Source organism: Salmo trutta, unplaced genomic scaffold (assembly GCF_901001165.1).
Source record: "Salmo trutta unplaced genomic scaffold, fSalTru1.1, whole genome shotgun sequence".
Lineage (NCBI taxonomy): Eukaryota > Metazoa > Chordata > Actinopteri > Salmoniformes > Salmonidae > Salmo > Salmo trutta.
In genome coordinates this window covers 1,953,370-1,978,456 of record NW_021822911.1, presented here as the reverse complement: position 1 = coordinate 1,978,456, position 25,087 = coordinate 1,953,370, and the positions used below count along the sequence as shown (strand labels likewise).

Below are 25,087 nucleotides of genomic sequence, written 5' to 3'. Positions count from 1 at the left end.
TGAGTTTTCCCCACGGTGGTGAATTAGTGAATAGACACAGAGCTTAATGTGAGTTTCCTTGAGTAGCACTCCTGATCTAGTGCTGTAATATTCAGAATACATTGTGAAAACTAATCTTTGCTCACCATTTTTTAAATATATATATTTTTTTCACCCCTTTTTTCTCCCCAATTGGTACTTACATTCTTGTCTCATCGCTGCAACTCCCATACATACTCTGGAGAGGCGAAGGTCGAGAGCCATGCGTAATCCGAAACACAACCCAGCGCTGCTTCTTGACACAATGCCCATCCAACCCGGAAGCCAGCAGCACCAATGTGTCGGAGGAAACACCGTACACCTGGTGACCTGGTCAGTGTGCACTGTGCCCGGCCCGCCACAGGAGTCGCTAGTGCGCGATGAGACAAGGATATCCCTGCCGGCCAAACCCTCCCCTAACCCGGACGACGGTGGGCCAATTGTGCGCCGCCCCATGGGCCTCCCGGTCGCAGCCGGCATGCAACATGCAACCCTGGACTCGATCCCAGAATCTCTAGTGGCACAGCTAGCACTGCGATGTAGTGCCTTAGACCACTGCGCCACTCGGGAGGCCCTTGCTCACCATTTTTGCTCTAGGCAGATATAGTACATCCATAACTATCGGTTTCCTCATTAGCATGGAGGTGTTTCTGCAATCAAATTGCATGTGCATCGCCCTTGTCGCAATTTTAGCAAACACAGAAAGGGGCCTATATTGGAGACCAAAAGTCGCCTGGCACACTGCTTAGGATTTCAACAACTTTTACTTATTTCTAGCCTAAAGTCATTGATCTTACTATTAATGTGAAAACAAGACTAAATATGTCTATTGTTGCTCACTTGACTGTCTTAAGACAATTGTCAAGTAATTTTAACATTCATTACAGACATCATGGCTGCGCTGTTGGCATCACCTTTCACAGTGGATTTCTGCTGTTGTGGGCCTTTCACCATCTGTCTGACTTGTTCACACAGGAGAGAGACGTGACGATTGTGGATCCTCTGGGGAGCCTCAACATCATGATGCTAACGAGGCAGAGAAGAGTCTCTCCACATCAGAACACCTCAAGAAACACCAGCAGAGACCCACAGGAAAGAAACCTCACTGCTGCTCTGACTGTGGGAAACGTTGCAAATCTTCATCAGAACTTAAAATACACCAGCGAGTACACACAGGAGAGAAATCTCACCACTGTTTTGATTGTGGGAAGAGTTACTTAAGATCAGAATCACTAAAAGTACACCTGAGAAATCACACTGGAGAGAAACCTTATAGCTGTGATCAATGTGGGAAGAGTTTTACTCAGTCAAGCTGCCTGAAAACTCACCAGAGAATACACACTGGAGAGAAACCTTTTAGCTGTGATCAATGTGGGAAGAGTTTTACTCACTCAAGCTGCCTGATAGTACATCTGAGAGCACACACAGGAGAGAAACCTTACCACTGCTCTGACTGCGGAAAAAGTTTTGTTAGTTCAACAGATTTAAAATCACACCAGAAAATACACACAGTAGACAAACCTTATAACTGTTCTCAATGTGGGAAGAGTTTTAATCACTCAAGCTGGCTGATAGTACATCTGAGAGCACACACAGGAGTGAAACCTTATAGCTGTGATCAATGTGGGAAGAGTTTTGTTACATCTAGCCATCTGACTCTACACCACAGAACACACACAGGAGAGAAATCTTATAGCTGTAGTCAATGTGGGAAGAGTTTTATTCAGTCAAGCAGCCTGATATCACACCAGAGAACACACACAGGAGAGAAACCTTATAGCTGTAATCAATGTGGGAAGAGTTTTACTCAGTCAAGCAGCCTGGTATCACACCAGAGAACACACACAGGAGTGAAACCTTATTGCTGTAATCAATGTGGGAAGAGATTTACTCAGTCAAGCAGCCTGGTATCACACCAGAGAACACACACAGGAGAGAAACCTCATAGCTGTGATCAATGTCACAAGAGATACTCTGATAAAAGATCTCTGATCAAACATCAGAAAATACATGCATGAAGGAGTTGTTTCATGATATCAATGAAATGTCACAATGTAGAATGTTTTAACATTGTAGTAGGAGTATTTTAATTAATAATGTTACAATGTAGAACCCAAATTGTTTTCCCCCTGTTCTATGAGCCTCATCAGTAGAAAAATCTTTGTACTTTGCTCTGTTCATCTTTCCCTCGATCCTGACTATTCTGCCAGTCCCTGCCACTGAAAAACATCCCCACAGCATGATGCTTCACCGTAGGGATGGTGCCTGGTTTCTTCCAGATGTGACGCTTGGCATTCAGGCCAAAGAGTTTAATCTTGGTTTAATCAGACCAGAGAATCTTGTTTCTCTTGGTCTGAGAGTCCTTTAGGTGTCTTTTGGCAAACTCCAAGTGGGCTGTCATGTGCCTTTTACTGAGGAGTGGCTTCCGTCTGGCCTCTCTACCATAAACGCCTGATTGGTGGAGTGCTGCAGAGATGGTTGTCCTTCTGGAAGGTCCTCCCATCTCCACAGAATAACTCTGGAGCTCTGTCAGAGTGAACATCGGGTACTTGTTCACCTCCCTGACCAAGGCCCTTCTCCCCCCATTTCTCAGTTTGGCCGGGCGACCAGCTCTAGGAAGAGTTTTGGTGGTTCCAAACCTTTTCCATTTAAGAATGATGGAGGCCACTGTGTTCTTGGGGACCTTCAATGATGCAGACATTTTTTGGTACCTTTCCCCAGATCTGTGCCTTGACACAATAATGTCTCAGAGCTCTATGGACAATTCCTTTGACCTCATGGCTTGGTTTTCGCTCTGACAACTGTGGGACCTTATATAGACAGGTGTGTGCCTTTCAAAATCATGTCCAATCAATTGAATTTACCACAGGTGGACTCCAATCAAGTTGTAGAAACATCTCAAGGATGATCAATGGAACCAGGATGCATCTGAGCTCAATTTCGAGTCTCATAGCAAAGGGTCTGAATACTTAAGGAAATACATTTGCAAATGGTTTGTCACTATGGGGTGTTGTGTGTAGATTGATGAGGGGAAAATATTCAACATTTTTAGAATAAGGCTGTAATGTAACAAAATGTAGAAAAATTGAAGGGGTCTTAATACTTTATGAATACACTGTATTCCACTGGCAGATTTTTCTACCACTGGCAGATTTTTCTACCACTGGCAGAGTTTTCTACCGCGGGCAGTTTTGTACACAGTCAAGTGATACGTGGTATAGAAAAGTCCAATCTTAGGAGAGTACATGGGAGGCACTATACTGTGTGTCTGTCTGGTCAAAACCACTGATACGGGAGCCCCTCCACCCTCTGGTGGGATGGATCATGTCTACAGAGAAACCTAGAATCAAATACTTAGATTTGTGTGTATTGGGTATATGTTGTGTACTTGTTAGATATTACTGCACTGTCGTAGCTAGAACCACAAGCATTTCGCTACACCTGCAATAACATCTGCTAAACACGTGTATGTGACCAATAAAATGTGATTTTGATTTGAAATAAACGTCCTATTTATCAAAGGTGCTTTTGGCTTGGGTCAAAATGACTCCAAAGGATTTAAATTTGTTAAAAGTCCATATTGATACAGAAACACTAAACCATGATTTAGATTTATTAAGAACAAGTTGATTGACAAAGTCATGAAAAATTGGAAGAATTGAATAAACCACATTTTGGCTATGATAAAAGATATGCCTCTGGGGTCAAAATGATCCATGTCAGAAGTATGGTTCAATGCAAATGTGTAGTGGGTGTAAAGTTTGTTTTAAATTCTTACTCATTAAACACGAATCAATCAACACACGCTTCTCTTTGAACGACTTAATATAATATTAAACTTTTATGAAATAAATGAAAAATAAACGTTTGGTTCCTCAACTGCGTTGCCCTCCAGTCAGCAGATGGCGATGTGCGTCTTTTAGGTTCAGGCGATGCTGCCAGTGTGACGTATAATCTAGTGGACGGGACGCTCCTTCAACAACAACAGCTAGTCAGACACCTCGGTAGCTTTCTAGCAAACATAGCTACAACATTCACGCTCTGTACACTGGTTTGGTGTATATTAGTCGCTGTCTATTAAACACACTTCTGTCGTATGTACTTGTTGGCCCATTTAATTATATATTTACGTTGTTTGTCATCTAGCTGGTTTGCTAAGTTAGCTTAGAACTAGGCTAGTCGCTAATGCTAGCTAGCTAACATCCCCGACCATGAGTTCACTAAGCTATTCTCCTCCTGTTAAAGAAGAGGCGGTCTGCTGGACGGAGAAAGAAGCTCTGGTGAAAGAGGAGGAGGAAGAGAAAGATGTTACAATACAAAAACAAGTAGAAGGTGAGGCTGTTACCGTGAAAGAAGAAGAGAAAGACGTTGCAGTGAAAGAAGAGGAAGACGCGTTCAGAGTGAAAGAGGAGGAGGATGTTACAGTAAAAGAAGATGAGGAAGAGGAGGATGCAGTTTTTGGAGTGAAAGAGGAGGAGGGGGAGATGACTGTTACATTGGAGGAAGAAGAGGAGGTTGGAGATCTGTTTAACACCAGTAAGTACCGTCTCTGCAGTCGTTGAACCAATATGCAGTAAAGGGGTTCTACACTTTAATGTTGTTCTGTAGGAATGGCTGAAGCTACACTGTAACGTATAGAACATCAAGAGTGGACCATCAAAAACACGTTAACAATTGATCAAATGCATCCAATGACAGTTCCTGAAATACTGTAGTACTCAATATCTCCTATTAGATTAGCCCAATATGTTCTCTTAAAGGGGCAATCAGCAGTTGTTACATCCATTTTGGGACTTATACATTAATGATATGTACCCATTGTTTCTTTAAGAATTCACTTTTAAATGCCTCATGAGCTTAGTTCAACTGTTGTACCCCATCAGATCCCAAAATATAAGCTTTTATTTACTCCAATGTTTGTCAGAAAATATAAACACTGTATATCCTCAAAACATGGTTAAAACTATAATGTTGATATCATGGATGGTTACATTTCTCCAGCCCCATCCCTCAGCTTTTTACCGAAACGGGCAGGGAGTACGCTTTGTTATTGTTTCTACTGCTGATTGCTGCCCCCGTTACTCCTCAAGGTCCATGACTGTATGTTATTTTCAGAGGTAGACTGGCTCTGGCAGCTAAAATAGTCAAACATTCCATCTACATGTGAATCGATTCTCAATTGCGATACGTTTCTAGAAACATAAATTGCTGTACTTTCATATAACGTCAAATCATTTCACACAATACTTAAATATCACATCAAATCGGTAAAGTCTAAGTTGGTGTCTTGACAGATTTGTAAAAACGGTTTATCATAAAACACTATATATATATTTTTTAAATGTTACTGACACCCCTCCCCAGAGGTGTCTCATTATTGGGATTCATTGCTGATTCCTGCCTGTGGCTCACTATGAGGTGTCTAGTGATACAGGTTAAGGGCCCTGTTGGAGATTGGTGGTTGGTAGCGGAGTGGAGGGAACAAGCAGGGTTGGACACGGCCATGTTATTATCCCACACACAGTCTCTGTGGTTCATATGAACCCCATTCCTGGGAATTAGATTTGATTACAAATCACCCCTGTCTGTTACCACAGAAGGGTTCCGTCTGTCCCATTCCCAGCTAGGTTACGAGGTGCTTTGTCACCAGTACCTATGACTGGTTGATAGGGGAGTGGTTTCAGTCTGTCCCATTCCCAGCTAGGTTACGAGGTGCTTTGTCACCAGTACCTATGACTGGTTGATAGGGGAGTGGTTTCAGTCTGTCCATTCCCAGCTAGGTTACGAGGTGCTTTGTCACCAGTACCTATGACTGGTTGATAGGGGAGTGGTTTCAGTCTGTCCATTCCCAGCTAGGTTACGAGGTGCTTTGTCACCAGTACCTATGACTGGTTGATAGGGGAGTGGTTTCAGTCTGTCCCATTCCCAGCTAGGTTACGAGGTGCTTTGTCACCAGTACCTATGACTGGTTGATAGGGGAGTGGTTTCAGTCTGTCCATTCCCAGCTAGGTTACGAGGTGCTTTGTCACCAGTACCTATGACTGGTTGATAAGGGAGTGGTTTCAGTCTGTCCATTCCCAGCTAGGTTACGAGGTGCTTTGTCACCAGTACCTATGACTGGTTGATAGGGGAGTGGTTTGTGTCTGTCCCATTCCCAGCTAGGTTACGAGGTGCTTTGTCACCAGTACCTATGACTGGTTGATAGGGGAGTGGTTTCAGTCTGTCCATTCCCAGCTAGGTTACGAGGTGCTTTGTCACCAGTACCTATGACTGGTTGATAGGGGAGTGGTTTCTGTCTGTCCCATTCCCAGCTAGGTTACGAGGTGCTTTGTCACCAGTACCTATGACTGGTTGATAGGGGAGTGGTTTCAGTCTGTCCCATTCCCAGCTAGGTTACGAGGTGCTTTGTCACCAGTACCTATGACTGGTTGATAGGGGAGTGGTTTCAGTCTGTCCATTCCCAGCTAGGTTACGAGGTGCTTTGTCACCAGTACCTATGACTGGTTGATAGGGGAGTGGTTTCAGTCTGTCCCATTCCCAGCTAGGTTACGAGGTGCTTTGTCACCAGTACCTATGACTGGTTGATAGGGGAGTGGTTTCAGTCTGTCCCATTCCCAGCTAGGTTACGAGGTGCTTTGTCACCAGTACCTATGACTGGTTGATAGGGGAGTGGTTTCAGTCTGTCCCATTCCCAGCTAGGTTACGAGGTGCTTTGTCACCAGTACCTATGACTGGTTGATAGGGGAGTGGTTTCAGTCTGTCCATTCCCAGCTAGGTTACGAGGTGCTTTGTCACCAGTACCTATGACTGGTTGATAGGGGAGTGGTTTCAGTCTGTCCCATTCCCAGCTAGGTTACGAGGTGCTTTGTCACCAGTACCTATGACTGGTTGATAGGGGAGTGGTTTCAGCCTGTCCATTCCCAGCTAGGTTACGAGGTGCTTTGTCACCAGTACCTATGACTGGTTGATAGGGGAGTGGTTTCAGTCTGTCCATTCCCAGCTAGGTTACGAGGTGCTTTGTCACCAGTACCTATGACTGGTTGATAGAGGAGTGGTTTCAGTCTGTCCCATTCCCAGCTAGGTTACGAGGTGCTTTGTCACCAGTACCTATGACTGGTTGATAGGGGAGTGGTTTCAGTCTGTCCATTCCCAGCTAGGTTACGAGGTGCTTTGTCACCAGTACCTATGACTGGTTGATAGGGGAGTGGTTTCAGTCTGTCCATTCCCAGCTAGGTTACGAGGTGCTTTGTCACCAGTACCTATGACTGGTTGATAGGGGAGGGGTTTCAGTCTGTCCATTCCCAGCTAGGTTACGAGGTGCTTTGTCACCAGTACCTATGACTGGTTGATAGGGGAGTGGTTTCAGTCTGTCCATTCCCAGCTAGGTTACGAGGTGCTTTGTCACCAGTACCTATGACTGGTTGATAGGGGAGTGGTTTCAGTCTGTCCCATTCCCAGCTAGGTTACGAGGTGCTTTGTCACCAGTACCTATGACTGGTTGATAGGGGGAAAACCTCCATGCTTATTATAGAAAAGTAATTAGGGGGAAACTATTTAGTAAACTGAAATAAAATAACAAACCTGTTTGAAAAAAATCAAAACTATCTTTGACTCCAAAACTAAAATAGCCTAAAATAATAACCAGCATGAATTATGTTCAGTTTGAATAATTTATATCTTAACTTTGTGCAAAAATAGAATTGGGTTTAAAATATTTTTTATGTGGTTTTAAGTCTTCTGAATCTGGTGGCTGGTAAATGCTGCCATGGATGGCAATGTTTCAAATAGACCTAGCTTGTGTATCACTATAACTAGCTATCACCAGAAATACTTTAAGAAATGAGGATATTGGAAACTCCTTTCGATTCGTATTAACATCTTAAAGACAAGAACATTGGCATGAATTACCCTCTGAACAAGAAGCAGAACATTACAAATATTTTCAGAGATGTGAGATAATTAATTCTCTATAATATCGTATAGCTTTGCAATCGTAACAAGCAGACCAGAGAATCTTGTTTCTCATGGTCTTAGAGTCCTTGAGGTGCCTTTTGTCAAACTCCAAGCAGGCTGTCATGTTCCTTTTACTGAGGAGTGGTTTCCATCTGGCCATTCTACCATAAAGGTCTGATTGGTGGAGTGCTGCAGAGATGGTTGTCCTTCTGGAAGGTTCTCCCATCTCCATAGATAAACTCTGGAGCGCTGTCAGAGTGACCATCAGGTTTTTGGTCACCTCCCTGACCAAGGCCCTTCTCCCCCAATTGCTTAGTTTGGCCGGGTGACCAGCTCTTGGAAGAGTATTCCATTTAAGAATGATGGAGGCCACTGTGTTCTTGGGGACCTTCAATGCTGCATAATTTTTTGGGGAACCTTTCCCCAGATCTATGCCTCAACACACTCCTGTCTTGGAGCTCTACGGACAATTCCTTCGACCTCATTGCTTGGTTTTTGCTCTGACATGCACTGTCAACTCTGGGACCTTATATAGACAGGTGTGTGCCTTTCCAAATCATGTCCAATCAATTGAATTTACCACAGGTGGACTCCGAACAAGTTGTAGATACATCTCAAGGATGATTAATGGAAACAGGATGCACCTGAAAGCAATTTCAAGTCTCATAGCAAAGGGTCTGAATACCTAAGTAAATAAGTATTTTAGTTTTTTTTACCTGATTTCACTTTTTCATTATTGTGTGTTGATTAATGAGGATTCTATTGTGTGTTGATTAATGAGGATTATATTGTGTGTAGATTAATGAGGATTCTATTGTATGTAGATTAATGAGGATTCTATTGTGTGTTGATTAATGAGGATTCTATTGTGTGTTGATTAATGAGGATTCTATTGTGTGTAGATTAATGAGGATTCTATTGTGTTGATTAATGAGGATTCTATTGTGTGTTGATTAATGGTTGGTTTCTCAAATTATTGCTCCTTTGCACCCCAGTATCTGAACTTGCACATTCATCTTCTGCACATCCTACCATTCCAGTGTTTAATTGCTATATTGTAATTACTTTGCCACCATGGCCTATTTATTGCTTTACCTCCCTTATCCTACCTCATTTGCACATGCTATATATAGATTTTTCTACTGCATTATTGATTGTATGTTTGTTTGTTCCATGTGTAACTCTGTGTTGTTGTTTGTGTCGAAGTGCTTTGCTTTATCTTGGTCAGGTCGCAGTTGCAAATGAGAACTTGTTCTCAACTAGCCTACCTGGTTAAATAAAGGTTAAATAAAAATTTTAAAAAACAGTTGACCGACTAAAAAGGGACTTTTAGACTATAATTACTGTTCCCTGAAGGAGGGAAACGAGGTACAACACCTGTTTGGCCCTGCCCTTTCCTGGGTCGGTGAATAGCTGTATTAAATTAAAGGAATGAATCTCACCCTCACGCTCATCACCTGTTGAAGGCGGGGCGTGTATTTAATAGTATGTTGTACCTAGTTTCCCTCCTTCAGGGAACAGTAGTTATAGTCATAACGTGTGGATTTAATAGTATGTTGTACCTTGTTTCCCGCCTTCAGAGAACAGTAGTTATAGTCATAATGTTAAGCTTGTCATATGATGAACTTCAGCTTAAATACTGGATCTTGCTGTCAGACAGTTTTTTTGTTTTTTGAAATGCACTCGAACTATGTAAAATTAAGTGGCTTTTTATGTTACGCTGGGAAAACAGTTTTCATGGGCACAGAAATCCAAAATCATTTCAGTTTGCTAAATCCAATGGTTCTAACCTAGAGTCACCTTAACCTCTGGAGGTGGGACGCTATCGTCCCACCCACGGTTCACACTATTCAACGGCCAGTGAAAAATCAGAGCGCCAAATTCAAAACCACAAAATGTCATAATTCAAAGTTCTCAAACATAGGACTATTTTACACCATTTTATAGATACACTTCTCCTGAATCGAACCACTTTGTCCGATTTCAAAAAGGCTTTACAGCGAAAGCAAACATTAGATTATGTTAGGAGAGTACATAGACACAAATAACCACACAGCCATTTTCCAAGCAACTAGATGCATCACAAATACCCAAAACACAGCTAAATGAAGCACTAACCTTTGACAATCTTCATCAGATGACACTCCTAGGACATCATGTTACACAATACATGCATTTTTTGTTCGATCAAGTTCATATTTATATCCATAAACCCCATTTTACATTGGCGCGCGACGTTCAGAAAATATTTTGCCTCCAATACTGCCGGTGAATCAGCACAACAATTTACAAAAATACTCGTCATAAACGTTGATAAAATATTAAACTGTCATTCAAAGAATTATAGATGAACATCTCCTTTATGCTAACGCTGTGACAGATTTCAAATAAGCTTCAAGGGGAAAGCACACTTTGCAATAATCTGAGTACTGCGCTCAGAAAAATACACTAGGCAATACAGATAGCCGCCATTTTGGAGTCATCTATAATATTAAATAGCATTAGAAATATTCACTTACCTTTGATCTTCATCAGAAGGCACTTCCAGGAATCCCAGGTCCACAATAAATGTTGCTTTGTTCGATAAAGTCCATCATTTATGTTCAAATAGCTCCTTGTTGTTAGCGCATTCAGTTAGCTACTCCAAGTGTAGGATGCGCGCTGAAAATGTCACGACGAAAAGTAAAAAAGTTCTATTTACGTTCGTTCAAACGTTGTATAGCATCAATCTTTAGGGCCTTTATAACGTGAAACTTCTGTAATATTCCAACCGGACGATTCCATTGTCTTGAAAAACGTTTTGGAACACAGCTACCTCTCACGTGAATGCGCGCCAATGAACTGATGTCCTTCCCTGGGTCACCAACTTCCCCACCTTCTTGTTTGCTCTCTGTTCATCATAGACGCCTCAAACAACTTTCTAAAGACTGTTGACATCTAGTGGAAGCCTTAGGAAGTGCAAAATGAACCCTAAGTCACTGTGTGTTCGATTGGCAATGACTTGAAAGGACTACAAGCACCAGAATTCTCACTTCCTGGTTAGATTTTTCTCAGGTTTTTGCCTGCCATATGAGTTATGTTATACTCACAGACGTCATTCAAACAGTTTTAGAAACTTCAGAGTGTTTTCTATCCAAATCTACTAATAATATGCATATTCTACTTCCTGGGCCCGAGTAGTAGGCCGTTTAATTTGGGTACGTTTTTCATCCGGCCGTGAAAATACTGCCCCCTACCCTAGAGGTTAACTTTATTTACAACACCCAAATGGATACTGTCATTAATGTGGTTCTTCAATAATTACACATAATTCTTAATACTGTAGCTGTTTAGCTAGTCACATGTTCAACTATCATCAGCTGATCCAGGAACTGAATGCCAGTCAAATGACAAACATCACGACATAGATATATTTGTTGTTAGGTGAAGTTAGGTGAAGTTAGGGGTCCTACAGTAGGTCTATGTTGTTGTTAGGTGAAGTTATGGGCCAATTTGGCAAACACTCATTGTAAGGCTGATGGAAAAGCCAGAGAGCATTTTACTTGTTGAAGTATAAAGCAGTTGATTTGCAATGATGACACAAACATTATATTAAGCAGGACATTCAAACAAGCCTTACAATTATAATCCAAAGTAGTGTGAAATGCACTCATTAGCAACCTGGAAATGGAGGTTACTCCCCTGAGTTTTACCCCATTCACATTCAGAATACATTGTAAGAAACTAAAATCTTTGCTCACCATTTTTGCTCGTGGCAGATATACTACATCCATAACTAGTGGTTCCCTCATTACCAGATATAGTACATCCATAACTAGTGGTTTCCTCATTTCCAGATATACTACATCCATAACTAGTGGTTTCCTCATTACCAGATTTACTACATCCATAACTAGTGGTTTCCTCATTACCAGATATACTACATCCATAACTAGTGGTTTCCTCATTACCAGATATACTACATCCATAACTAGTGGTTTCCTCATTACCAGATATACTACATCCATAACTAGGGGTTTCCTCATTACCAGATATACTACATCCGTAACTAGTGGTTTCCTCATTACCAGATATACTACATCCATAACTAGTGGTTTCCTCATTACCAGATATACTACATTTTACATTAACATTTTAGTCATTTAGCAGACGCTCTTATCCAGAGCGACTTACAGTAGTGAATGCATACATTTCATTTCATGCATTGTTTTGGTACTGGCCCCCCGTGGGAATCGAACCCACAACCCTGGCGTTGCACACACCATGCTGGCGTTGCAAACACCATGCTCTACCAACTGAGCAGATATACTACATCCATATCTAGTGGTTTCCTCATTACCAGATATACTACATCCATAACTAGTGGTTTCCTCATTAGCAGGGAGGAGTTTCTACAACCAGATTGTGTGTGCATCGCCCTCGTGCCGCAATTTTATTAAACACAGAAAAGGGCCTATATTGGAGACCAAAAGTTGTCTGGCACACTGTTTAGTGTTTCAACAACATGAATAACTTATTTCTAGCCTACAATCATCGATGTTACTACTAATGTGAAAACAATACAAAATATGTCTATTGTTGACTATTAACTATATCACGTGACTATATTAAGACAATTGTCAAATAATTTAACAGACGTCAATTGTTGTACAACTAAATGGGTATGCTCAGGGCATTACCTTTTACTGTGGATTTCTGTTGTTGTGGGCCTTTAACCATCTGTCTGACTTTGTTGTTCACACAGGAGAGAGACGGGACTTTCTTGGATCCTCTGGGGAGCCTCATGATGCTGACGAGGCAGAGAAGAGTATCTCCACATTAGAACATCTCAAGAAACACCAGCAGAGACCCACAGGGAAGAGAACTCACTGCTGCTCTGACTTTGGGAAGAGTTACTCAAGATCAGATTCACTACAACTACACCAGAGAATTCACACAGGTGATAAATCTCACTGCTGCTCTGACTGTGGGAAAAGTTGCAAATCTTCATCAGAACTTAAAATACACCTGAGAATTCACACAGGAGAGAAACCGTACTACTGCTCTGACTGTGGGAAACGTTTCTCAAGATCAGACTCACTAAAACTACACCAGAGAATTCACACAGGTGATACATCTCACTGCTGCTCTGACTGTGGGAAATGCTGCAAATCTTCATCAGAACTTAAAATACACCTGAGAAATCACACGGGAGAGAAACCTTACTGTTGCTCTGACTGTGGGAAGAGTTTCTCAAGATCAGACTCACTAAAACTACACCAGAGAATTCACACAGGTGATACATCTCACTGCTGCTCTGACTGTGGGAAATGCTGCAAATCTTCATCAGAACTTAAAATACACCTGAGAAATCACACGGGAGAGAAACCTTACTGTTGCTCTGACTGTGGGAAGAGTTTCTCAAGATCAGACTCACTAAAAGTTCACCTGAGAATACACACTGGAGGGAAATCTCACTGCTGCTCTGAATGTGGGAAGAGATTCAACTCTTCAGTAGACCTTAAAATGCATCAAAGAATTCACACAGGAGAGAAACCTTTTGGCTGTGATCACTGTGGAAATAGTTTTACTCAGCAAAGCAACCTGAAATCACACCAGAGAACACACACAGGAGAGAAACCTTATGGCTGTGATCAATGTGGAAAGAGTTTTTCTCAGCAAAGCAACCTGAAATCACACCAGAGAATACACACCGGGGAGAAACCCTATGGCTGTGATCAATGTGGGAAGAGTTTTACTTTGTCAAGCTGCCTGATAGTGCACCAGAGAACACACACTGGAGAGAAACCTTTTAGCTGTGATCAATGTGGGAAGTGTTTTGTTACATCTGGCAATCTGACTGTACACCAGAGAACACACACAGGAGAGAAACTTTATAGCTGTAATCAATGTGGGAAGAGTTTTACTCAGTCAAGCAGCCTGATAGTACATGAGAGAACACACACACAGTAGAGAAGCTTCACCATTGTTCAGATTGTGGGAAAAGCTTTTCAACATCACAGACTTTGAAGCTGCACCAGAGAACACACACAGGAGAGAAATCTTATAGCTGTGATCAATGTGACAAGAGATACTCTGATAAAAGATCTCTGATCAAACATCAGAAAATACATGGTGTTGTTGCATTATGTCAATGAAATAATGTCACAATGTAGAATGTTTTAACATTGTAGTAGGAGTATTTTAATAACTTCAGAATGTAGAACCCTAAACGAGAGAGAGTTACTATTTATGTGATTTAACAAAAAGTGACTAACAAAAAAAGAGTTGTGTTACACTTACCACGTTGGTGCTCCACTTGAATCAAAATGCATCACTTCAAAATGTAGCTAGCTGTTTTCTACAAATTCTCCTCTAACCAGTGATGTACACATTATTCCCAGATTCCGTGTGGTTTTTGAGCTGTTAGTTTTAACAGGACGTGCAACCTCATCTCCCTCCTCTCGGCACAATTGATTTCAACATGATATCGATGAGTGATGACAAATAAGTGTTGCGTTCCTTTGTTTAGCGACCCCTACATTTAAATGTATCACTCCAAAATGTAGCTGACTGTCTTCTGCAGGTTGTCCTCTAACCAGTGAGGTAAAAGATATCTCCCATTTCCATGTGTTTTTTTAGTTGTGTTAGTTTCAACATCACGTACAACCTGATTTCCCCCCTAATCGATATCAATGATTTATTGCTACTTGTCAAACCAACAGTATTTTTGGTGCTTGTGCAGTTTATAAGGTGCTTGTTTAAAAAAAATACAAGTAATATGATTGTTGTGGCAGATGTTTGTGTACATAGCACATTTTATGTTTAGGTTTTCAATTTATCCCAAACTGTTTCTGCATATTGGTTATTGATTTAGACATGTTAAAACTGTTTTGACATTGGGGCTATTTCATATTTACATTTCATGTAACATTTAGTAATGATATTTATTTATGCAACCAACTGACCATTTTTTGGTACAATTATATTAACGTTGTTGCCCTGCTTTTAGAATATCAGGGTTCATTCTCAGATGTGCCAACCCAAAATGTACTAGAGCATGACATTGGGGACTGGGCCCCGATCCAACAACACGCCTATTTAGTGAACCCTGAAAAAAGAGAGAAGCTCCGCAGTGAGGTGGAAAGTTACTACGGATATTGCAGGAGTTTCCTCTTGAAATCAGACATGTCTGTGGTAAGGACAACTTGGTTGCTGATTGTCTCTGGGGTTGGCAGTCAAAAAGATTTGTTTTGCATTTTGCCAGTGCGTTACCATGGATCACAATTTATTTTGACACGTTTTTCCGTGTTGGAGTTGAGTTTTATCTCTTTTTCTTTTCTGTATTTTTTTGAAACTGCAATGTTGGTTAGGGGCTCGTAAGTATGCATTTCACTGTTAGGTCTACAGGTTGTATTCGGCGCATGTGACTAATACAATTTGATTTGAGTTTATTTTTAGGTTCCTTCCAAGGGGACGAGAGTTCTAGAAGCTAGTGAGTTTTAGGATTCTATAGAAAGATAAAGGAGAAAAAAATAATCCTATTGTATATTATTATTTAGAAATATGGTTTTTTTTCTTGTTTTTAATTGTTGACAGCCAGTAGACACCATGTTTATATTGTAGAAGGTGAAGCATTGTAATTGATTATGTGAAATGGAAGTTGTTTTCTAGTCAGTTGTTCAACTCAAATGTGTCTTTGGTGCTCGTCAGCACGTCTAGCTCATTAGCACGTCTAGCTCGTTAGCACGTCTGGCTCGTTAGCACGTCTAGCTCGTTAGCCCGTCTAGCTCGTTAGCACGTCTAGCTCATTAGCACGTCTAGCTCGTTAGCACGTCTAGCTTGTTAGCACGTCTAGCTCGTTAGCACGTAGGACGCACTGATTGGTGTCACCTCGTTAGTCAGTATGTGTTACACTTGTGCTGGCTTGTCCATCTCGGTAGTGGGAAGGTGTTTCACCTGAGCTGGTCCAGGTTCTATTTAAGAGTGTCTGGCCCAGTGCTCCAGTTGTCTTGATAGATGTGGAGAGTCAACACCTTTAGTTGCTATACCTTTTTGGTTTGCTTCCTGTCTTTAAGTTTGTTGTGGGTATTTATTTTGTTTGCTTCTTCTTGGCCAGATTTAGTGGGTCTCATGGTGAATATTTCTGTTTATTTTCATTTTTTTATTCATTTTTTTCCTGTGAAGCCATTGTGTTGCATCCATGTCTGAAATGTGCTGTATAAATAAAGCTTGATTTGATTTCAACAACAAAATGTTTTTCTTATTTAACCAGGTTGGCCAGTTGAGAACAAGTTCTAATTTACCTGGCCAAGGTAAAGATAAAGCAGTGTGACACAAACACAGAGTTACACATGGGGTAAACAAAAGTACAGTCAATAACACAACAGAAAAATCTATATACAGTGTGTGCAAATGGAGTAAGGAGGTAAGGCCATAGTGGCGAAATAATTACTATTTAGCAATTAAACACTGGAGTGATAGATGTGTGTGTAAGTAGAGATACTGGGATGCAAAGGAGCAAAAATAAATAAATAATTCGGGGATGAGGTTGTTGGGTGTGGCTATTGACAGATGGGCTGTGTACAGGTGCAATGATTGGTAAGCTGCTTAAAGTTAGCGAGATATATATATATATATATCTATATGAACCCAATGGCCGACCAATCGAAAGACTCTTGGTCCCTCTAAGTGTGAAAATCAGTATCAATCCCATGTCAAAGGATTCAACTACTGAAATCAGAAACAAACAGATCAATCCCACTTTTCAAGCCTGTTGAATGCGTGGTGGAGTGGTAAACACCACCCCCGGCTCTACCAGGGGCTTGAGGTGGTCTCCCACAGCTCTGCTTAAGTTCTGTGACCTTGCTGTTCCATTTCTTGACTGCCCCTGCAACACATAAATAAACACATTTAGTCATATTATATATAACACTCAAAGTAATGGATATGGAGCATCTACGGCCTCAGTTACACCTGGCACCTAAATGTGACTTCTGTCATCTGATCACTCCAAGCTGCATTAGGTTCAGATCTACCAGGATGGGCCTTTAACATAGTCTGGACGCAGTCAGGCCACTGAATATAAATATTCACTATAAAGAGATGGGGTGAATGAGTGGGGAAAAGTACATTTGACACAAATTACCTTCATAATATCAAAGAACAAATGTGTGTGCCTGAGTGGAAATTCACTTTCATACAGCCAAAAGGGGTGAGAAATTACACCAATATCAGTGGACAATTTGCACTAATGTAAATAAACATGGATGATGGAACATATTTCCATTTTGCTGATGTGATGAACCGCTATTATTTATATTTGAACTTTGAACTTTCTTCAAACTACAAATCTACCATTCCAGTGTTTTTCTTGCTATACTTTATTTACTTTGCCACCATGGCATTTTTTTGCTTTTACCTCCCTTATCTCACATCATTTGCTCACATTGTATATAGTCTTATTTTTTTTTCTACTGTATTATTGACTGTATGTTGTTTTACTCCATGTGTAACTCTGTGTTGTTGTATGTTGTCGAAATGCTTTGCTTTATCTTGGCCAGGTCGCAATTGTAAATGAGAACTTGTTCTCAACTTGCCTACCTGGTTAAATAAAGGTGAAATAATAATAAAAAAATAAATAAATAAGGGGACATAAATATTTACCATCTAAACCATGTGTGACCTCTCACCTCTCTGGCTGTAGAAGTGTTCTTCCTAACCAGTCCCTCAACAGCTCTCTGACTGAGCTCCACCCTCACTGGGTCTTCAGAGGAGAGGAAGGCTGAGGAGGGATGGAAGGATGAATGGATCAGTCAGTCAAAGTGTAGTCCTGCTGTCTATGCTGTCTGACAAAATCACTATTTTAGTAGTTCATTAAAGTAAATAAGGCTTTATGACTGCAGAATACCAACTATCAATCACTTAGATCATGTATTTTCAGGTGGAGATAAATCCTTGGGATGTCCCTAGCCCGTTGAATTTGACATTTAAAATGGTTAAGGTTAGGGTTTAGGGTAGGGATGTCCCAAAGATCCCAGATAGCATTGACCTTCGTGCATTCTTCTGTCTCTTTTACATAGCAGGTGTAAAATAAACAGACAAGACAAGTAGGCACGCAATGGATTATGGTCATTGTGGTTAATTATATTTTACGCGCTAAACTATGTAGAATATTGGCCTGTTGGAAACTACAACTCCCTACTACATCACACAGTTCAGGCTGGGTTTGATTTATCTCTAGAGAAACTACATCTCCCTACTACATCACACAGTTCAGGCTGGGTCTAATTTATCTCTAGAGAAACTACAACTCCCTACTATATCACACAGTTCAGGCTGGGTTTGATTTATCTCTAGAGAAACTACAACTCCCTACTACATCACACAGTTCAGGCTGGGTCTGATTTATCTCTGTGCAATGTTGTGAGGAAAAAGCTATGTTAACCTCTTTAAGTTTATGACTTCTAATGTGTTGAAGGATCTCTTTAAGGTTGAGAAGTTTATGTGTATGTTTGTGTGGGTCTGCAACCACACACCCTCTGGGCAGACAGACCACAGGCGCTTGGCCCAATCCAGGGAACCGTTGATCTACTTCAGAGGAACTGTGTGTAGAGTGATTTCCTGTTGTTTTGACACCTCACTAGAAGACTAGAATAACTAGCTGTTGCTACAGAACGAGACGACCAATTCACAGTTAGTCTGTGTCTCGTTCTCCACACACGGACACATACCAAGATCACGTGTTTTCTATATGCACAAGATAGTTTGACTATATAAGGCTTCTGAACTCCTTGTGTCATCGAGCTCTTGGCCTTCCACCTCAGAGTGTAGGGCTGACCAGCTACTTTATTGCAATTCTTATCAAATAAAGGTTGATTGTTTGAAGAAATGGCAAATTCTTATTGGTTAGAATTTCCACCACAATTTGCAGTAGGCTTTTTCAATACCAACAATGACAGACTAGATCCATTCTGTTGTTGATTTACTTTTGTGTTTTGAGTCGTTGTCCTGTTGCATCACCCAACTTCTGTTGAGCTTCAATTGGCAGACAGATAGTCTAACATTCTCCTGCAAAATGTCTTGATATACTTGGGAATTCATTTTTCCGTCAATGATAGCAAGCTGTCCAGGCCCTGAGGCAGCAAAGCAGCCCCAAACCATGATGTTCCCTCCAGCATACTTTACAGTTGGGATGAGGTTTTGATGTTGGTGTGCTGTGCCTTTTGTTCTCCACACATAGTGTTGTGTGTTCATACTGTATTGGAGCAGCAGCAGCTGACTGCCCAGTTCAACATCAGTTCACCGTCTCACCTCATACTGTATTGGAGCAGCAGCAGCTGACTGCCCAGTTCAACATCAGTTCACCGTCTCACCTCATACTGTATTGGAGCAGCAGCAGCTGACTGCACAGTTCAACATCAGTTCACCTCTCACCTCATACTGTATTGGAGCAGCAGCAGCTGACTGCCCAATTCAACATCAGTTCACCGTCTCACCTCATACTGTATTGGAGCAGCAGCAGCTGACTGCCCAGTTCAACATCAGTTCACCGTCTCACCTCATACTGTATTGGAGCAGCAGCAGCTGACTTGATCGTTGATACTAATCATCATGTTTGAATCTGAGAGTAAATAGAGCCGACTACACTCTAAAAATGAAGGGTTCAACTGGAGTTGTTTTCAGATCCCCTAAGAACCGTAGGGTTCTTGGTCAATGAAAAACAGAAGGTGGGTTAGAAGGTGAGTTCATCGAGGAACCTCCGTTGTTGCTGGACTTCTTCCGGGAACTTCGCAATTACAATTGATAACGATGTTGACAAGTTTGGATGCGACAACAGTTAAAAAGGTTAAGTTGGGTTGATGTTTGGCTCTGAATATGTCTAAAAATAATTTATATAATAATATAACATACTGTAACGACCCGGTATTGTGTTCTGTGTTTGTGGGTGTGTTATGGTTCTCATGGCTACTAGCAGGGGTTAAATATGTCAGGACAGAGGGAAAGGTTGGGGGGGTATGATGGGTAATCCCGCGGGATTTGGAAATGCATAAATAGGGATTACTGTCTCATCTTCTTTCTTTCTGTTGATCTGTTCCTATGGGAGTGACCCTTAACTCGACATGGTATAATTGTGTACGTTCGGCATTTAGCGGCGTGGGCTGTGGCCTGAACAATAGCCCAGTTTAGGAATAAACCTGTGTTCTGACCTGCACACCTGGAGTCCGTCTCTTTTCCCTTTATGACCCAGCCGGGTCATTACAATACTAATGAATAACGAAGACAATTCTGGTTTTCTGTGAATATCTTCCATAACGTTACTATAGTTAATGAACGTAAACATTAGAAAGCCGGGTTTGACCGTCGGCGTTGTATGAGCTACAGTACAGTACCGTTAGCTAGCTAGCTAACGTTATGTCCTAACTAGGCACAACTAGGTTTGGATTATTTCCTCAACTATATTCTTTCCCATATATTGTATATGGTTTCCATAAAGCCAACATGGCTTTACACTCTCATTAATGTAAGTTTCCAATCTAGAGCAGTTCTCACTTTTGTGAGAATGAACTAGCTAACGTTTGCTTCGTTAACTAACTAACTAACGACGGTGACCTGTCCAGATGAGATGTTACAACGAACTGAATTGTCAATGGAGGTCTTCCTCTTTATATAGCCTGCTACAGCATGCAATACTATTAACTCACAAGGGGGCATAACGTTACATGTACAATACTATCCCTTTTTGGAAACGTTACATGTACAATACTATCCCATTTTGGAAACGTTACATGTCCGCCCCCTTGTGGAGGGAAATTAATATCTTAGATGGTAGCTGTAGATGGGATTCAAATGCATAATGGTATTAATACAGTGTCTAGACTACCTCTTTTGTATAAATGCCCTTCAGAATCCAAACACAGTATTGCCACGCAGCAAAATGTTGCGTATAATCTTTCAAGTCAGCCTGATCAAATATTGAACAATTTGTGTAGAAAGATATCTTGAAATGTGATATTAGGCCTGTATGGCAGTACTGTTACTGTATGGCAGTACTGTATTGGCTAGTGCTTTCTCCAATATGTTCTTCTATTTTACATTACATTGAATGTCGATGCCATTTATCTTTAAATATTGATGTAGTACATTTACATTTACGTCATTTAGCAGACGCTCTTATCCAGAGCGACTTACAAATTACAAAGTATATATATATATAAATATATATATATATATTAATGCTTGTAAGACTTTAACACATTTTCAAGAAGAAGGTACAGATATGTTGTAGAACAGCTGCATTTGAAGTGTACATTTAACCTACATAGCAGTCAATACAAACTGAAATCTATTAGCGTACAAATGTGTGCAAATGATCTTTTCAGATCTTCTCAGAAATGAATCAAGTCCATGGAATGGATATAGACAAAAATATAATTCAAGGACTATTAGAGGTAGAGGTGAGACAGGGGTGAGGACATCATCCTGCTATTTTGACAGTCCCTGAAGGACAATACAGAAGAGGGATTTGCTCTTATTCCTTCCCTTTCTCTAATGTATTTTGTAATAAAATTAGCAAGTGTAGTAAGATCATTGCTTTACTTTACTAGGACTGGAGACCACAGCAGCGATTCTGCTCTTGCCCTACCTCTTCAATGAGGACCCGAGTGGCCTTTATGTCCGTGACAAGGTATGCCTATGCACCAATCATCTGTTTCTTCATTAACATAGGTGTGCATGCTTATACACTGCTCAAAAAATAAAGGGAACACTAAAATAACACATCCTAGATCTGAATGAATGAAATAATCTTATTAAATACTTTTATCTTTACATAGTTGAATGTGTTGACAACAAAATCACACAAAAATAATCAATGGAAATCCAATTTATCAACCCATGGAGGTCTGGATTTGGAGTCACACTCAAAATGAAAGTGGAAAACCACACTACAGGCTGATCCAACTTTGATGTAATGTCCTTTAAACAAGTCAAAATGAGGCTCAGTAGTGTGTGTGGTCTCCACGTGCCTGTATGACCTCCCTACAACGCCTGGGCATGCTCCTGATGAGGTGGCGGATGGTCTCCTGAGGGATCTCCTCCCAGACCTGGACTAAAGCATCCTCCAACTCCTGGACAGTCTGTGGTGCAATGTGGCGTTGGTGGATGGAGCGAGACATGATGTCCTAGATGTGCTCAATTAGATTCAGGTCTGGGGAATGGGCGGGCCAGTCCATAGCATCAATGCCTTCCTCTTGCAGGAACTGCTGACACAGTCCAGCCACATGAGGTCTAGCATTGTCTTGCATTAGGAGGAACCCAGGGCCAACCGCACCAGCATATGTTCTCACAAGGGGTCTGAGGATCTCATCTCGGTACCTAATGGCAGTCAGGCTACCTCTGGCGAGCACATGGAGGGCTGTGCGGCCCCCCCAAAGAAATGCCACCCCACACCATGACTGACCCACCACCAAACCGGTCATGCTGGAGGATGTTGAAGGCAGCAGAACGTTCTCCACGGCGTCTCCAGACTGTCACGTCTGTCACATGTGCTCAGTGTGAACCTGCTTTCATCTGTGAAGAGCACAGGGCGCCAGTGGAGAATTTGTCAATCTGGGTGTTCTCTGGCAAATGCCAAACGTCCTGCACGGTGTTGGGCTGTAAGCACAACCCCCACCTGTGGACGTCGGGCCCTCATACCACCCTCATGGAGTCTGTTTCTCACCGTTTGAGCAGACACATGCACATTTGTGGCCTGCTGGAGGTCATTTTGCAGGGCTCTGGCACTGCTCCTCCTGCTCCTCCTTGCATAAAGGCGGAGGTAGCAGTCCTGCTGCTGGGTTGTTGCCCTCCTACGGCCTCCTCCACGTCTCCTGATGTACTGGCCTGTCTCCTGGTAGAGCCTCCATGCTCTGGACACCACGCTGACAAACACAGAAAACCTTCTTGCCACAGCTCGCATTGATGTGCCATCCTGGATGAGCTGCACTACCTGAGCCACTTGTGTGGGTTGTAGACTCCGTCTCATGCTACCACTAGAGTGAAAGCACCGCCAGCATTCAAAAGTGACCAAAACATCAGCCAGGAAGCATAGGAACTGAGAAGTGGTCTGTGGTTACCACCTGCAGAACCACTCCTTTATTGGGGGTGTCTTGCTAATTGCCTATAATTTCCACCTGTTGTCTAATTCCATTTGCACAACAGCATGTGAAATTTATTGTCAATCAGTGTTGCTTCCTAAGTGGACAGTTTGATTTCACAGAAGTGTGATTGACTTGGAGTTACATTGTGTTGTTTAAGTGTTCCCTTTATTTTTTTGAGCAGTGTATTTTTAAACCTGCATATTTAGTTAATATTGCCTGCTAACATGAAATTCTTTTAATAACTTGGGAAAATGTGTAACTTCTCTTGCAAACAGAGTCAGGGTATATGCAGCAGTTTGGGCCGCCTGGCTAGTTGCGAACTGTGAAGACTATTTCTTCCTAACAAAGACAGCCGACTTCGCCAAACGGGGATGATTTAACAAAAGCGCATTTGCGAAAAAAGCACAATCGTTGCACGACTGTACCTAACCATCAATGTCTTTCTTAAAATCAATACACAGAAGTATATATTTTTAAACCTGGATATTTAGCTAAAGGAAATCCAGGTTAGCAGGCAATATTAACCAGGTGAAATTGTGTCCATTTGCGTTCATTGCACGCAGTCAGGGTATATGCAACACTTTGGGTAATTTGTCAGAATTTTAAGTAATTATGACATAACACTGAAGGTTGTGCAATGTAACAGGAATAACGTTTTGTTTTCGACAGTATTAATGATCTAAGGCTCGTATTCCTGTGTGTTATTATGTTATAATTAAGTCTATGATTTGATAGAGCAGTCTGACTGAGCGATGGTAGGCAGCAGCAGGCTCGCAAGCATTCATTCAAAATTGCACTTTCGTGCGTTTTGCCAGCAGCCCTTCGCAATGCATTGCGCTGTTTATGACTTCAAGCCCAAGATTAGGCTGGTGTAACCCATGTGAAATGGCTAGCTAGTTAGCCGGGTCCGCGCTAATAGCGTTTCAAACGTCACTCGCTCTGAGACTTGGAGTAGTTTTTTCCCTTCCTCTACATGGGTAACGCTGCTTCGAGGGTGGCTGTAGTCGATGTGTTCCTGGTTCAAGCCCAGGTAGGAGCGAGGGGAGAGACGGAAGCTATACTGTTACACTGGCAATACTAAAGTGCCTATAAGAACATCCAATAGTCAAAGGTATATGAAATACAAATCGTATAGAGAGAAATAGTCCTATAATTCCTATAATAACTACAACCTAAAACATCTTACCTGGGAATATTGAAGACTCATGTTAAAAGGAACCACCAGCTTTCATATGTTCTCATGTTCTGAGCAAGGAACTTAAACGTTAGCTTTTTTACATGGCACATATTGCACTTTTACTTTCTTCTCCAACACTTTTGTTTTTGCATTATTTAAATCAAATTGAACATGTTTCATTATTTATTTGAGGCTAAATTGATTTTATTGATGTATTAGATTAAGTTAAAATAAGTTTTCATTCAGTATTATTGTAATTGTCATTATTACAAATAAAGAAATAATAAAAAAATTAATCGGCCGATTAATTGATTATCGGTGTTTTTGTCCTCCAATAATCGGTATCGGCGTTGAAAAATCATAGTCGGTCGACCTCTATTGTTTACAAACAGTGGCGTTATACAAGCTTATGTTTTGGTTTCTGGTGGGGTAATACAGTTGAAACATTTGAGGCATTTATAAGTTATATTCTTCAAGAATCAATGGTTATATAGTAAATGGGTCTTTCTATAATTGCCGGTGAAGATTTCCTGTGGGGGTCAAATTGTTACAGCTATTGATAAGTCATTGTATAATATTCAGCCAATTTATGTATGCAGCCGAAGTCCAACAAAAGCCAATACAAATTCAATGTTTTAACTAATTATGCCAAATGTTAAGAAAATGTTGAGCAATGTAATAATGTAATTACTTTTCAAATAAGTTACCTTACACGTTATTTTGGAGTGTAGATTTAACCTACATAGCAGTCAATACAAACTGACATCTATTAGCATACAAATGATCTTTTCAGATCTTCTCAGAAATGAATCAAGTCCAT

General features: G+C 41.2%; 1 protein-coding gene across 1 annotated transcript; it reads left to right on the top strand.

The window, feature by feature from the left end:
• Window positions 1-910: 910 nt before the first annotated feature.
• LOC115186397 (zinc finger protein 180-like) lies at window positions 911-13,851 on the top strand (the record flags this gene model as incomplete). The annotated part of the gene is made up of 3 exons (XM_029746042.1): window positions 911-921; window positions 1,331-1,968; window positions 13,418-13,851. Coding segments are annotated over exons 1-3 (1,083 nt in total), but the record flags the coding sequence as incomplete, so codon positions are not given.
• Between the last annotated feature and the right edge of the window lie 11,236 nt (window positions 13,852-25,087).